The sequence below is a fragment of the Falco biarmicus genome, chromosome 6 (genome assembly GCF_023638135.1).
Source record: "Falco biarmicus isolate bFalBia1 chromosome 6, bFalBia1.pri, whole genome shotgun sequence".
In the NCBI taxonomy this organism is placed as follows: Eukaryota; Metazoa; Chordata; class Aves; order Falconiformes; family Falconidae; genus Falco; species Falco biarmicus.
The window spans coordinates 18,853,964-18,866,214 of NC_079293.1; the positions used below are offsets into that span (position 1 = coordinate 18,853,964).

General features: G+C 41.7%; 1 protein-coding gene across 1 annotated transcript in view; it reads right to left on the reverse strand.

Moving 5' to 3' along the window:
- Nucleotides 1–2,140: 2,140 nt before the first annotated feature.
- The window catches only part of LRRC1 (leucine rich repeat containing 1), a 106,827-nt gene continuing 96,716 nt past the window's right edge, over nucleotides 2,141–12,251 (reverse strand). Inside the window, exon 19 of the mRNA XM_056344129.1 lies at nucleotides 2,141–2,736. Coding sequence (XP_056200104.1) covers nucleotides 2,584–2,736 — 153 coding nt within the window. The 3' untranslated portion in view covers nucleotides 2,141–2,583. The remainder of the gene's footprint in view (nucleotides 2,737–12,251) is intronic.

Genomic DNA, 12,251 nt, shown 5'->3' on the forward strand with positions numbered 1-12,251 from the left:
AAAATACACTGGGAAAACATTAAATACCTTCTTAGTTATCTTTTAACTGATGTGGCAGCTGGGAATGAGGAGAAGCCAGTTGGGCATGGAAAACAAGTGACTGCTCCATGGGCAGATAGTGGGCTTTTTCTAGGCACCACCCACGTCAGCAGGAAGCGAGAGTATGGGATACGAGCTGTCATTAACAGACCAACTCCCTTTGTGCCTTTCCCATTTCTGTCTCTGCCCACTCTTATCGAACACCAAACCTCAAAAAGAGACATTACTCAGTGCCGATAAGGACACCAGCATCTGCCCTCCACCTCTGCCCTCTTTTGCAGAAAAGTGCAATGCAATCACCTGCCCCAACATTTTTCTGTTTAAGCAAAGCCTGAATAAATGTCTAGCAGAGGCTTTGACTGGTATCTTTTCCAGAGTTGCATGTCCATTTACAAAATTATTTGGGTTCATTCATCAACTTGTGTTCCATTTTTTCCACAAAGAGTGTTACCATCATACATTTATACCCACAGCAAAAATCTCTACACTGCAATAGGAAATTGGCCTTGAAAACAAATGCAGTTGACAAGGACAGATAAAAGATCCAAGTGCTTAAAAGCTATCTGGATGCTGAGAGCATTTGGTTAAGAACACATAATTTTGATAGCAAACATTTTGACTTCCAAGACCTATTAAAGAATCTCAAACACACACTTGTGCATGAGGAGGAAAAAGAATGAAAATACAGAGTTCATATCAGAACTCCTACTTTATTTCACTAACTCTCAACTACAACTTATTCTGCAGCCCAGGGCTGGTTTACAACAGCAGAATGAGTTTACTTTTTCTGTAGTCTAGTAATACATAATAAAGCATTACTAAACCATATGTTAATAGCTGGATTGCCAAAGTGTTTATGGTTTCTGAGGTGGTTAATATTTTTTACAATATGCACTGATCAAACATTAAGTCATGGAGGAAGAACCCTGTTTATTTTGGAGGATGAAAAGGGATGAGAAGCAAATATTTTTTTAAGTAATTTCATTTATCAATATCATTTAAGCTAATTCAAATTGAAATGTTTATACACATAATGCAGTACGTATTATTAAAGCCATAGCAGATTCTAAAGTAATGTTCATTTTGTAAATGAATGAAAACTAGTTTAATATTCCTATTGCTGATACATTATTTCAATTAAAATTATAATGTACAAGATAATAAAAAAGCCACAGTGGATGCAGTTGAGAGGCAAGAGAAATCCTGGCATCATAATCTTATTGCAAACCTATCTTTTCAAAATAAAACATTCCTTTTACCAGTAGGAGATATTGTTCTAACTGTAACAGGCATACTCTCCTGGGAACTTCTGATTTCCTGAAAAGCCAGTTACCGGCATTCATTCAAGCAAAATATTAATGATCACCTGAGAAAAATTTAAGAATGTGAGTAAAAGATGAGAATTTACCAGGTCACTGAGTTGTGCCATATTATATTTACAGGAAAAGAAACCATATATACATCATAAAAAACATCTATGCACACTTGATGCACATGAAAAAAAGTCATGACATCCCAGTCTAGCAAGGCCAGACCTTACCTGAGTTAAGGCAGCACCATGGAACCACAAATAAAGAACAATCCCCAAAGGTTCTCGTTAAGCACCTCAAAATGCATTAGAAACCTGAATAGCAGCGAAGAGAATAAAGAACGCTATTGCACAAGAATATTTGCTCTTAAATGCGTACCTTATACACACACACATGCACACACACACATATAAATCTATACACAAAATACTGGCATGTCAGAGTAAGCCAAATTTAAGGTATTCTGGTTTTATTTCTTCTCCTGACTTGCATATAAGTGTCTCAGTTCCTCAAGCATAAGAAATTGCTTCGTAATTCAATCTCAGGTGCATAGTTGCATAAGATGCCTTCTGCATTTAGATCTAATAAAATGTAATTTACAGGTCCTGTTCAAATCTGATATACCTTTGTATTACTGATATACCTGGAGAAACTACTCTTAATTACGCTAGAGTGAGATACAGAATTCCAATGGAAATAACATTTCCCTGCAGGGAAAAAAAACCCAGCACTATTTAAAAGACAGAAAAGGATTTTTTTATTCTCATAGAAAACCACATCAAAAGGGACAATTCAAAGGAATCTGGGGGTAGACAAAAAGGTGAGCTATATAGACAAAGCATGGGCACAAGATTTAAAAGAAACAACCCAAACTATACTATTGTTTTCAGTGTGTTTCCAAATGGGTGAAGTACCTTCTGAATAAAAAAATGACCTGCTTTTTTCAGCATTGTGTTTAGGTGCTGTAGGATGCCTTTACAAGTCACTGTTGAAACACGTGGTGTCATTCACATAACCTCACCCAGTTCGTTTTGTTTCACGTGCACAGGTTCTGGCCAAAGGGAAGTTCAAGGCAAAGAAATACAGCCATGGGTTTTACTCCCTCAGCTCAAATCCATCCTCCATGTAACGGTTTTCCATAGAAATAAGGCATAGCGGTTCAAGTACTACATTAAATATAATCGAAAAATGGGAAAGAAAACCACCCATGAATTCTTTCCAGAAAAGTACTTTATTAGGGAGGATAAAAAGCACTGTTCAGACAGTCCGAATAGGCATGGCCTTCTGCGCTGTCGGGCTCCTCGGGCTCAAAGTCATCCGGGTCTGGGGGCAACTGGTCGGTATCTTCATCGGAAGTGGAAGGGCGCGTGAGGATTATCCGAGGGATCTTCAGCAAGATGTGAAAGATTTCAGAGAAAAGAGTCAGATCAAGAGCAGGGAAGTGTTTAAAGGGGGCATGTTAAAGGTACAGGGGAAAAGCGGGTGATGAGAAAAACATGTGAGAGGTGTAACACCACAGGGCTTCATAGCACCATAGAACTGTTTATGTTGGAAAAGATGTTTAAGATCATCGAGTCCAACCGTTAACCTAGCACTGCCAAGTCCACCACTAAACCACATCCTTAAGTGCCATATCCACACATCTTTTAAACACATCCAGGGATGGTGACTCTAACATTTCCATGTGCAGCCTGTTCCAACGGTTGACAACCCTTTTGGGGAAGAAATTTTTCCTTATACCAAACCTAAACCTCCCCTGGTGCAGCTTAAGGACATTCCCTCTTGTCCTGTTGCTCATTACTTGGGAGAAGAGACTGACACCCACCTCATTAAACATCCTTCCAGGTAGCTGTAGAGAGCAATAAGATCCCCCCAAGCCCCCTCCTCTCCAGGCTAAACAACCCCAGTTCCCTCAGCCGCTCCTCATACGAATTGTTTTCCAGACCCTTCACCAGTTTTGTTGCCCTTCTCTGGACACGCTCCAGCACCTCAATGTCTTGTACTGAGAGGCCCAAAATTGAACACAGGATTCGAGGTGTGGCCTCACCAGTGCCGAGTACAGGAGGATAATCACTTCCTTTGTCCTGCTGGCCACACTGTTTCTGACACAAGCCAGGGTGCTATTGGCCTTCTTGGCCACCTGGGCACACTCTTCCATGAGGCAGCTTTCCAGCCACTCTTCCCCAAGCTCGTAGTGTTGCATGGGGTTGCTGTGACCCAGGTGCAGGACCTGGCACTTCTCTTTGCTGAATCTCATACAACTGGCCTCAGCCCATCAACCCAGCCTGTCCAGATCCCTCTGCAGACCCTTCCTACCCTCAAGCAGATATCAACACTCCCCCACAACTTGGTGCCATCTGCAAACTTACTGAGGGCACACTTGATCCCTTCCTCCACATCACTGATAAAGATATTAAACAGAACTGGCCCCAGTACCAAGCCCTGGAGAACACCACTTGTGACCAGCCACCAAATAGACTGAACCCCATTCACAGGCTCGGCCATCCAGCCAGTTTTTCACACAGTAAACATTATGTCCATCCAAACCATGAGCAGCCAGTTTCTCCAGGAGAATGATGTGGGAAACTGTGTCAAAGGCTTTACTAAAGTCTAGGTAGGCAACATCCACAGTCTTTCCCTCATCTGCTAAGTGGGTCACCTTGAAATACAAGGAGGTCAGGTTAGTCAAGCAGGATCTGCCTTTCCTAAACCCATGCCGACTGGGCCTGATCCCCTGGTTGTCCTGTACGTGCCGTGTGATGGCACTCAGGATGATCTGCTCCGTAACCTTCCCCAGCACTGAGTTCAGGCCGACAGGCCTGTAGTTCCCTGGATCCCCCTTCTGGCCCCTCTTGTCAATGGGCATCACGCTGGCTAACTGCCACTCAGCTGGGACCTCCCCGGTCAGCCAGGACGGCTGATGAATGATCGCAAGTGGCTCGGTGAACACGTCCGCCAGCTCCCTCGGTACCCTTGGGTGGATCCCATCCAGCCCCACGGACTTGTGTGTGTCTAAGTGGTGTAGCAGGTTTCGGACCATCTCCCCTTGGATTATGGGGGCTTCATTCTGTTCCCTGTCCCTGTCTTCCAGCTCAGGGGGCTGGGTACCTGGAGGAAAGCTGGACTTTAGCTATTAGAGACTGAGGCAAAGAAGGCATTAAGTACGTCAGCCTTTTCCTCATCCTTTGTCTCTGTGTTTCCCCCACATCCAATAATGATGGAAATTCTCCCTAGCCCTCCTTTTGTTTCATTTTGTTTCCAGCTTCCTGACAGGGAAATTGTTCTATGCCAAAAATGCATTCATCATTAAAGCCAAATTGAGATAAATTGCCTTTTCCTCTCATTAGCTAATCTAAACAAACAAACAAAAAGAACCCTTCCATAGAAAAAACAAAAACAAAAAAAAGAAGATAAAAAGATCTTTAAAAATATTTAAGTATGTATATGAAAAATATGCATCTACTTTTATTTAACTTCATTATTCATTAAATACTGCACCTGAAAGCAATAAAGGATTAATTAAGGATCAGAGAGCATATCAATTATTGATCTTTGAAAAAATTACATATTTTGGCTTTTTTACTGACAAAATACATTTAAGGGAAACATTAAGACATAATATCAATGTGTAAATTCATTAGTTGATAAATATGCATACATGGATTTGATTCAAATCAGGTTTTTTGGCCAAGAACTTTGTGTTCTTTGAGAACTACATTGTAATGATTTAAAATTAATTTAAATGCTGTAACTGAGAAAAGAGGAGAATGCCAGCTTCTTTATGTATAGCCAAATAACGTATCAGTAATGGTTTGTATCAATGAATGGATTATTACAAGTTTAACTCTGATGCACAAAGTCATCCTAAGTTACTAATTTTCAAAAAAAATTAAACATGTAATGAAAATAGATATAATAGTAAGTCGATATATCTAAGGAGCAGGTAATACAGTAATGTGTAATATATAAAATGTCCATCTTACCATTAGTCTGAAAATTTTCAGGGAAGGTAGTATTTCTTATTTATCAGTTACTTTGTTTCATTTCTTCACACTTTATAAGAATGTTTAATGCTGACGCTACACAGTTCAGTCGTTTACATATTATTTCTTTGCTATGCATTATTTGATTTCAGAAATTACACAAGCACATAGATGCTTCATGGCTGTTCAGCTAGCCAGCCGGTAGGTTTCCGCATTGAAATAATATTAATCATTCCACAGGCTTCCCCGACTGCAGTAGCTCTGACACCACTAATTGCTGGGGGGCCTGGCACCCCCTTGGCTCCCAGGCAGGCACGCTGCATGCAGGTACCCCAGTGCAGGTGTCAGTCCAGAGCTAAATCTCACACATGATAGCATTAAACTCACTTTAAAATCAGGTATAAATCCAGTTATATTCCTTGGTGTATTGAATGTCCAATTATCTTTCTCTCCCACCCACCCCACCCTACCCCCCCTTTGCTTAGACTAAATAGTACACATTTCTGGAAGATTTAAATAACCTATATAGATTTTAAGTACTGGCCAAGTTAACAACTCCTAAGAAGATTTGCTTCTGTCATGCACACCTGACAGCATTTGTAAACTTTCCATGCACTGGATATTTCTCTTGGCTCTGTTAATTGCTGAAAGGCGTTTCTTTCTTAATGATAAGCAGCAGCCAAGCTCCTTTGTGCTGCAACAAATGCACATCCTATACATACAGATGACATATCATATATTGAAATTCTGCCACCTCGAGAACTAGTGTGGAGGTCTATGCCCTATCTGAAGTTACCTGCAGAAATATCCAGGATGAGGCTTTGCGTTTCATTGAGCTGTCTGTTCAAAGCTCAGGGAAGACCCTTCTTTGTGTCCTGTGCCACTCAAAAATAGACATGTGTGCATTTCCCCAAGACCAGGCATGTGTTTCATTAGCAAGTATGAAGGAAGAGTCACCGGTACTTCTTTTTTCCTCTTGAAGGATAGCCCTTAGTCATTTTGAATGTCAGTTATTGAAATACTCTTTTTCAGCCTGGTTTCTACTCCCCAGTGATCCCACTTGTAAGGAATTGAATCAATTCTCTAAAAAAAGCTTTTCCCCAAAACATTTCACAACTTTTGGAGCCTGATTCTTGCATACTATCTTTCAAATATTACAATGGGACTAAGTCTTACAATCACAAAGTGAATTTAATTGATGAAATGCAAAATGGAAAAAAAAGTTCTAGCTGTCAGAGAGGCATAACCCTAAAAACTTAAAATAAGAACACAAAGCTCTAGTGGGTATTTCAGTCCACCACTACACTCAAACATACACACTCAAGAGTTTTGATCTGGCACAAAGGTTTTTTGGAGACATTTTTTTTAGGCAGTCTGAAATGCTCTTTAATTCAGAAACCATTATTCATTTTAATTATCACCAAAAAATTAGTCCTCCATTTTATTTCTTTTTTAGTTAATTATCTGCATCTGAAAGAAACATAAATCTGAGATTGTAACAATACTGCTGGAGGAACAAATCCCACAGGATGCTCAGTTCTGGCACGAATACTCTTTCACATGTCTCCCCTATGTTCAATACACTGCAAGCTGTAGTTAGGCTTTCACAACTTCCCCCAAAACCCACCTCGTTCCCTTGATGACACACTCTCCTACGCCCATGGTCTGAAAGCCTGCACACCTCTAGCACCTGAGCTGTGGCAGAGCCTCTGGAGGACACCCCCTCCATGCCTGCAGCACGACCCTGCTCCCAACAGCCCCGGTTGGGCTCCCCATTAGATGACTGCCTGCCCATCAGTTCATGCTCATCCAACATTTCTGTGGAAATTGTTTCAACTGCTTCCATGAAATAAGTGGTGCTGGGGGAAACCTCTTATCTAATCTTTAATGCTGCTGCAGATAAAGAGGAAATGGCACCAGATGACAGACCAACTTCCTACAGCAGAGGCTGAATAGCATCTCAGCCCAGAAGTGCTGCAAAGGCCGGACACACCTGCACTCCCGAGAGGAGAACGGGCTCAGCTCTGACCTAGAGTAGTCCCTTTGTATCCTCTCAAGGCAGGTGAAATCTCGCACATACACCCACTGATGCTGATGTGGAGAACATACTGCTGAGTTTCTCTAACAAATCAATTATTCTGGCTCAAGTGCAGGCATATGCTGTGTCCCTCTGCTTTCTGCACATCTCCCTGCCCACTCTCCCTCTGAAACTCCATGTGAGCCCATACTGCTGCTGTCCCCAAACCCACCGCTGCTCCTTCCTCTGCAGCCAATTGTCCCACTCTGCACCCACACACACACCCTGATGGGATGCGGAGGAGCCCTGTTTTCCTCTCAGCTGAATCATAGGTACCAATGGCAAAACAACTCTTGGTTGTCAATTGTGCCACCTATGCAATTGCAACTTGACAGCAAACCCAATTAAGTAACAGAGTATGCGTTTGTACAAGGTCTAAATTCAGCAAAAAGAGGCTGAGGCCTCTACTAGCATCTTTCTCTCTCCTAGTATGAAAAATTATCCATGAATCTCCTTTAAAATGAAAAAACAAAACACAACACAAAATGGATGTAAGAAATACACATCACAGTTCTAACCACAGTGGCCTTTCCATCTTCACCTACCTATCTCCCCTAGGAACCCAGCACTCTCCATCACTGTCTTCACATTCACCCTAGCTCCAGGAAAGTAACAAGCTAAGATTTATCAGCTTCCTTTCCTCTTCCAGTTCTGTTTTTTTTAAAAAAACCAAAACAAAGTAACAAAACTCAAGAACTCTGAACTTGCATTATCTTTTGTTCCATTCTTTTCTCAAACTCAGTGCTTCTCTTCCTGGAATCCCAGGGGAATTTTACCCTTGCTTTCAGATTTCCATGCTTATCTTCATTGACCACAGCTTTACCCTATTAAATAGACAAGTTTTGCTCTTGGAGCTTTTCTTTAATATTCATGTTTGAATGTACATTTCCTGCTGCATCACAACTGAGGGAAAAGAGAAGGACAGATTTCATGTGCAAAAAATACAATCACAGCAAAGAGGAAGCAAACTATTTCCACTGCCCATTATAGCCAGGGCAAGACAGAGACATTTAGGATGGAAACAAGGAAAACCTTTCCAACACAGGCAGCTGAGCTGAGTTGCTTGCCTAAGGCATGTGGGAAGGTGTGGAATTTCCATCTTCTACCAGTAACTCTTCAGAAGTTGATCCTGGTGTAGGAGAATAGATTATCCAGGAGCCTGTGCTGTTCCACTGTTTTACTCCACTATTTTTTTACTGAATGGTGGCTGCACTTGTTTAAAATATTTTTGTTGAAATCACAAAGTCCTCCTACTCACTTTCCACCATCATGCACTCATTATTAAAATAATACTTAAAGTACCAGTCAATCCCAAACCATCAAAATATGTAGAATATACACATAGAAATATGTATGATTAATCCTTTGAAACAGGTTATTATTTTCCTTTTTTTTCCCCAAAATTACATTTTCAGTGCCTAAAAAGTAAATTTTGCAAAAGACGTGTCCTGTACCAAAACCAGTGTGTTCACTGTGGGAACTTCTTTCACTACCTTCTTTGCATCTTTCTCATACTTTGTCAACATAAACACTAAGACTACAGACACTAAAAAAATTCATTATAAAATTTTATTTTTGCTTAAATCAGGCATAGCTAAAAATCAAAATATTTCAGACACTCTCATTTAATGGAATTACCACCCTCTGCTGAAAGATGTCATTCCTCAACTGAAGCACAGGCACAAGCTGCCTGTGCACTCCTAGTCCACTGCAAGAAGCACTAAAACAAACCCATCTAAATAACCTGGGGCAATTCAGCTGCAGTACTGGCTGCAAAAATTCTTTCACATTGAAGCAGGATAGGAACAAACCCACAACTAGAACTAGCTATGATGCTTCAGATGAAAGCATCTTCTTCAAGCACGATAAATGAGATGTCCTGCCAACAGGTTAACATCCAGTAATTTTTAATTTCCAGTCGTGCACATGTGCTTTCCTTTTACACTTCCAATAAAAATGGTTGTCCAAAAAGGTGCAGAACAGTCCATAAAGGACAATTAATTATGTCCTTTTATAACTTTTTCAAAACCAAAACCAAACAGAACAATATAAGCCTTCCCCTTCCCTTGGCCTCCCCCCTCACAGATCCACGCTCCAGCCTTAGCAGAAGGAAGTTCTCAAGGCAAGAGTCACAGCTAAAGCCCAAGCTTCACATGAAAGGCACAACCAGCTGCGACAGGGCAAAGCACAGCTGAGAGCAAGGCCAGCCACTGGGGAGAGCGCCTACAAATCTGAAGGTGATACAACACATGAAAAGCCCAAGTTTGAATGAATAGGGGCAGGGGAAAAGGATTTGGATTAGCCTTTTGGAAGAAACCCAGGCATACCTTTAACCCTAGTTCAAAGAGATCACTTTCTAAAGAAAATATTCCCCAGCTAAAAAAAGCATCTAACAGGGAAGCCTGTCTAGTTCAACTCCATATATCTAAATAGTACATATTTTTGAAATTTGACTCAACAGCTGATTTTCACTGACACCAGTGCTCAGGCTAGTCCCTTCAGCTGGTGGAAACAGGGGAAAATAAAATAATCTCTCCGGCTGACAGCATTTACAGGGGTTTACACAAACCTCATAAACAATGTTATGATTTCATACTTAATTTTACCTTTTTTGTCATCACTGGTGATGGCAGTAGTATTTTAGACTTGAACAACAGGAAATTCAGACTTCTCGCTAAAGAATGAAAGCATACCTTTGCTAGATGCAAAAGGCTGCATTTGATAGTGACTGTTCATAGAAGAAACCACCTAAATCAAATTTAAAGTGAAGGAGAAAATTTAGTCCTGCCTAATAATGTTACACAGCGGGATTTTTAAACAACAGTTTTAAAAAGAAGATGCTAAAATGCATCCAACAAGAAGAGCAGAGAATAGGCTGGCCAACTGCTGCACAGTTCAGACCAAACTGGCATCTGGTAACTTTTTTAATTAAAGCAATGCGATGTTTCACTCCCAGAGACAGAGACAATGGATAAAAGCAACCTTCTCCCCAGAAGAAAACATACAGGATATACAAGTTAAAGAGGGAGAAACAGATCTAATTAATTCCTTGTGAATTTATTACCCACAAGCAATCTCACCACCAGGTGGGAAGCGGGTGAGGCAGCCAGGCTACGGCAGGAAAGGTGGCTGGGGCAGGGGGCAAGGCGGGCATGACAAAAACCATTTAATGTGCAGCTGCATGTAAGCAACAACATGAATTTGAGAACCCTACTGAGGGATTCAACACACCTTCCTTTTTATAGCACGTTATCAGGAACATTTTAACTGGCATGTGTTTTATGGTGCACCTCAGCGCTCCCGGACTCAGAAATCCCTGTCTGCATCCCTTTCCCTGGTGCGTTACAGTGCTGTTTCACTGCTTTAGAGGCCTGTGGCCAAATTCCAGGAATTGTGAAGTCAGATGGAGAGAGGTATAAACCTCTCCCACGCCCTGGGGAAGATAAACCCATGGTCAGGCATGGATGAAGCGCCTCATCGCACTGGGCAGTGGCAGACCTCTGCACAAGGAGAGCGCAGGGTGGCCTGTGCTGCTGCGCTCAGGCAGCGGCTGGCTCGTGACAGCACCTATCGCTGCTCGGCCGTAGGACAGGGCACTGCATCATCCAGTCCATCCTTATGCTCAGAATAGCTGTGCTGCTCTCAAGCACTGCCAAAGATTCGCACCTGAGCTCTGCCACTGTGTTTTTTCATGTGCTGCCTTTGTTTTGCATGCAGCAGCCTGGTGAGGGCTCTGACCAAGGGCTACCCGAGCAGCTTGTCCCAATTTCACAGGCTCGTTGCTCTTCCCACATTAAGCCTGGTGATTTGCTCCAAAATATAATTCAGCTGAGCACAATTTCCTGGAGTTTCGATGTACCAGGCAAGCACCACTGCAGGTGCTTTCCCCTAAAGTTTCCTCTGTGGGAATTTTCTAGAGATTGATATCTTTGAGGCCAGGTTTAAAACTGACTTCTTATTGAGATAGCAAGAGAACACCTTGAATGTATTATCTGTCTCCCAGCGTGTAATGTACGTAACATTTGGGCACGTCACATTTAGAGTGAAGCTCCTTTCTGCTCCTCCTCTTCAGCATTCAGTGCCTCCCAAGGGCAATGCACAAGGCAAGGAAGGTGGAGTTCAGTTAAATTCACCATTGCATCTCACGGCAGACAAAAATGAAAGATCAACGTTCAGCATGTCATATCTGCAATGCCATCATACACAAAAGGCTTTTATATGATGCAAACTGCTTATGAGAATTGTCCTTGCTCCGTTTCTTTCATCTTCTAATGTACCACTGGATAGTGACTTCCCTGACACTGGAGCCTGATACAAAGATTTTCACTCAAGTGCTTTCTGTGTAATCATTTATGGCCTGATGCTGTGAAAACACTGAAGAAAATGCATTGCTTTGATCACATTGAGAGACTTAAAAGATACTGCCCCCATAAGCAGGGCTACTTATGACTGTTACCAACCCTCTGATTCCAAAGAACACTCATCGCTCCTGTGAAAAGCAGCGGTTGTACCTGAACACGGCCAGGAATTAAGAACAGCCTCCTCCCCTGCCAAATTCCAGCAGTCCACGAGGATGCCTTTCACATGGAGAGATGTTACTGAACATTTCTGTCATTCTTCAAATATTTATCCTCTTTTTTTTCCTCAAACAGAATGCTATGTCCTACAGCATGGCTCCAGGTGCCTTGCTTGAGTCTACTTGTCTCTTGTATGTATTTTTCCTTATATTGTCTGCAGTGCTTATATTGTCTACCATATGTTGGGTTTACTTTGTAGATTTTTTTTCTTTAACTTTGAGGTATTGGAATACGGTATCTTGAAAAGAACAATCAATGTCTTTTC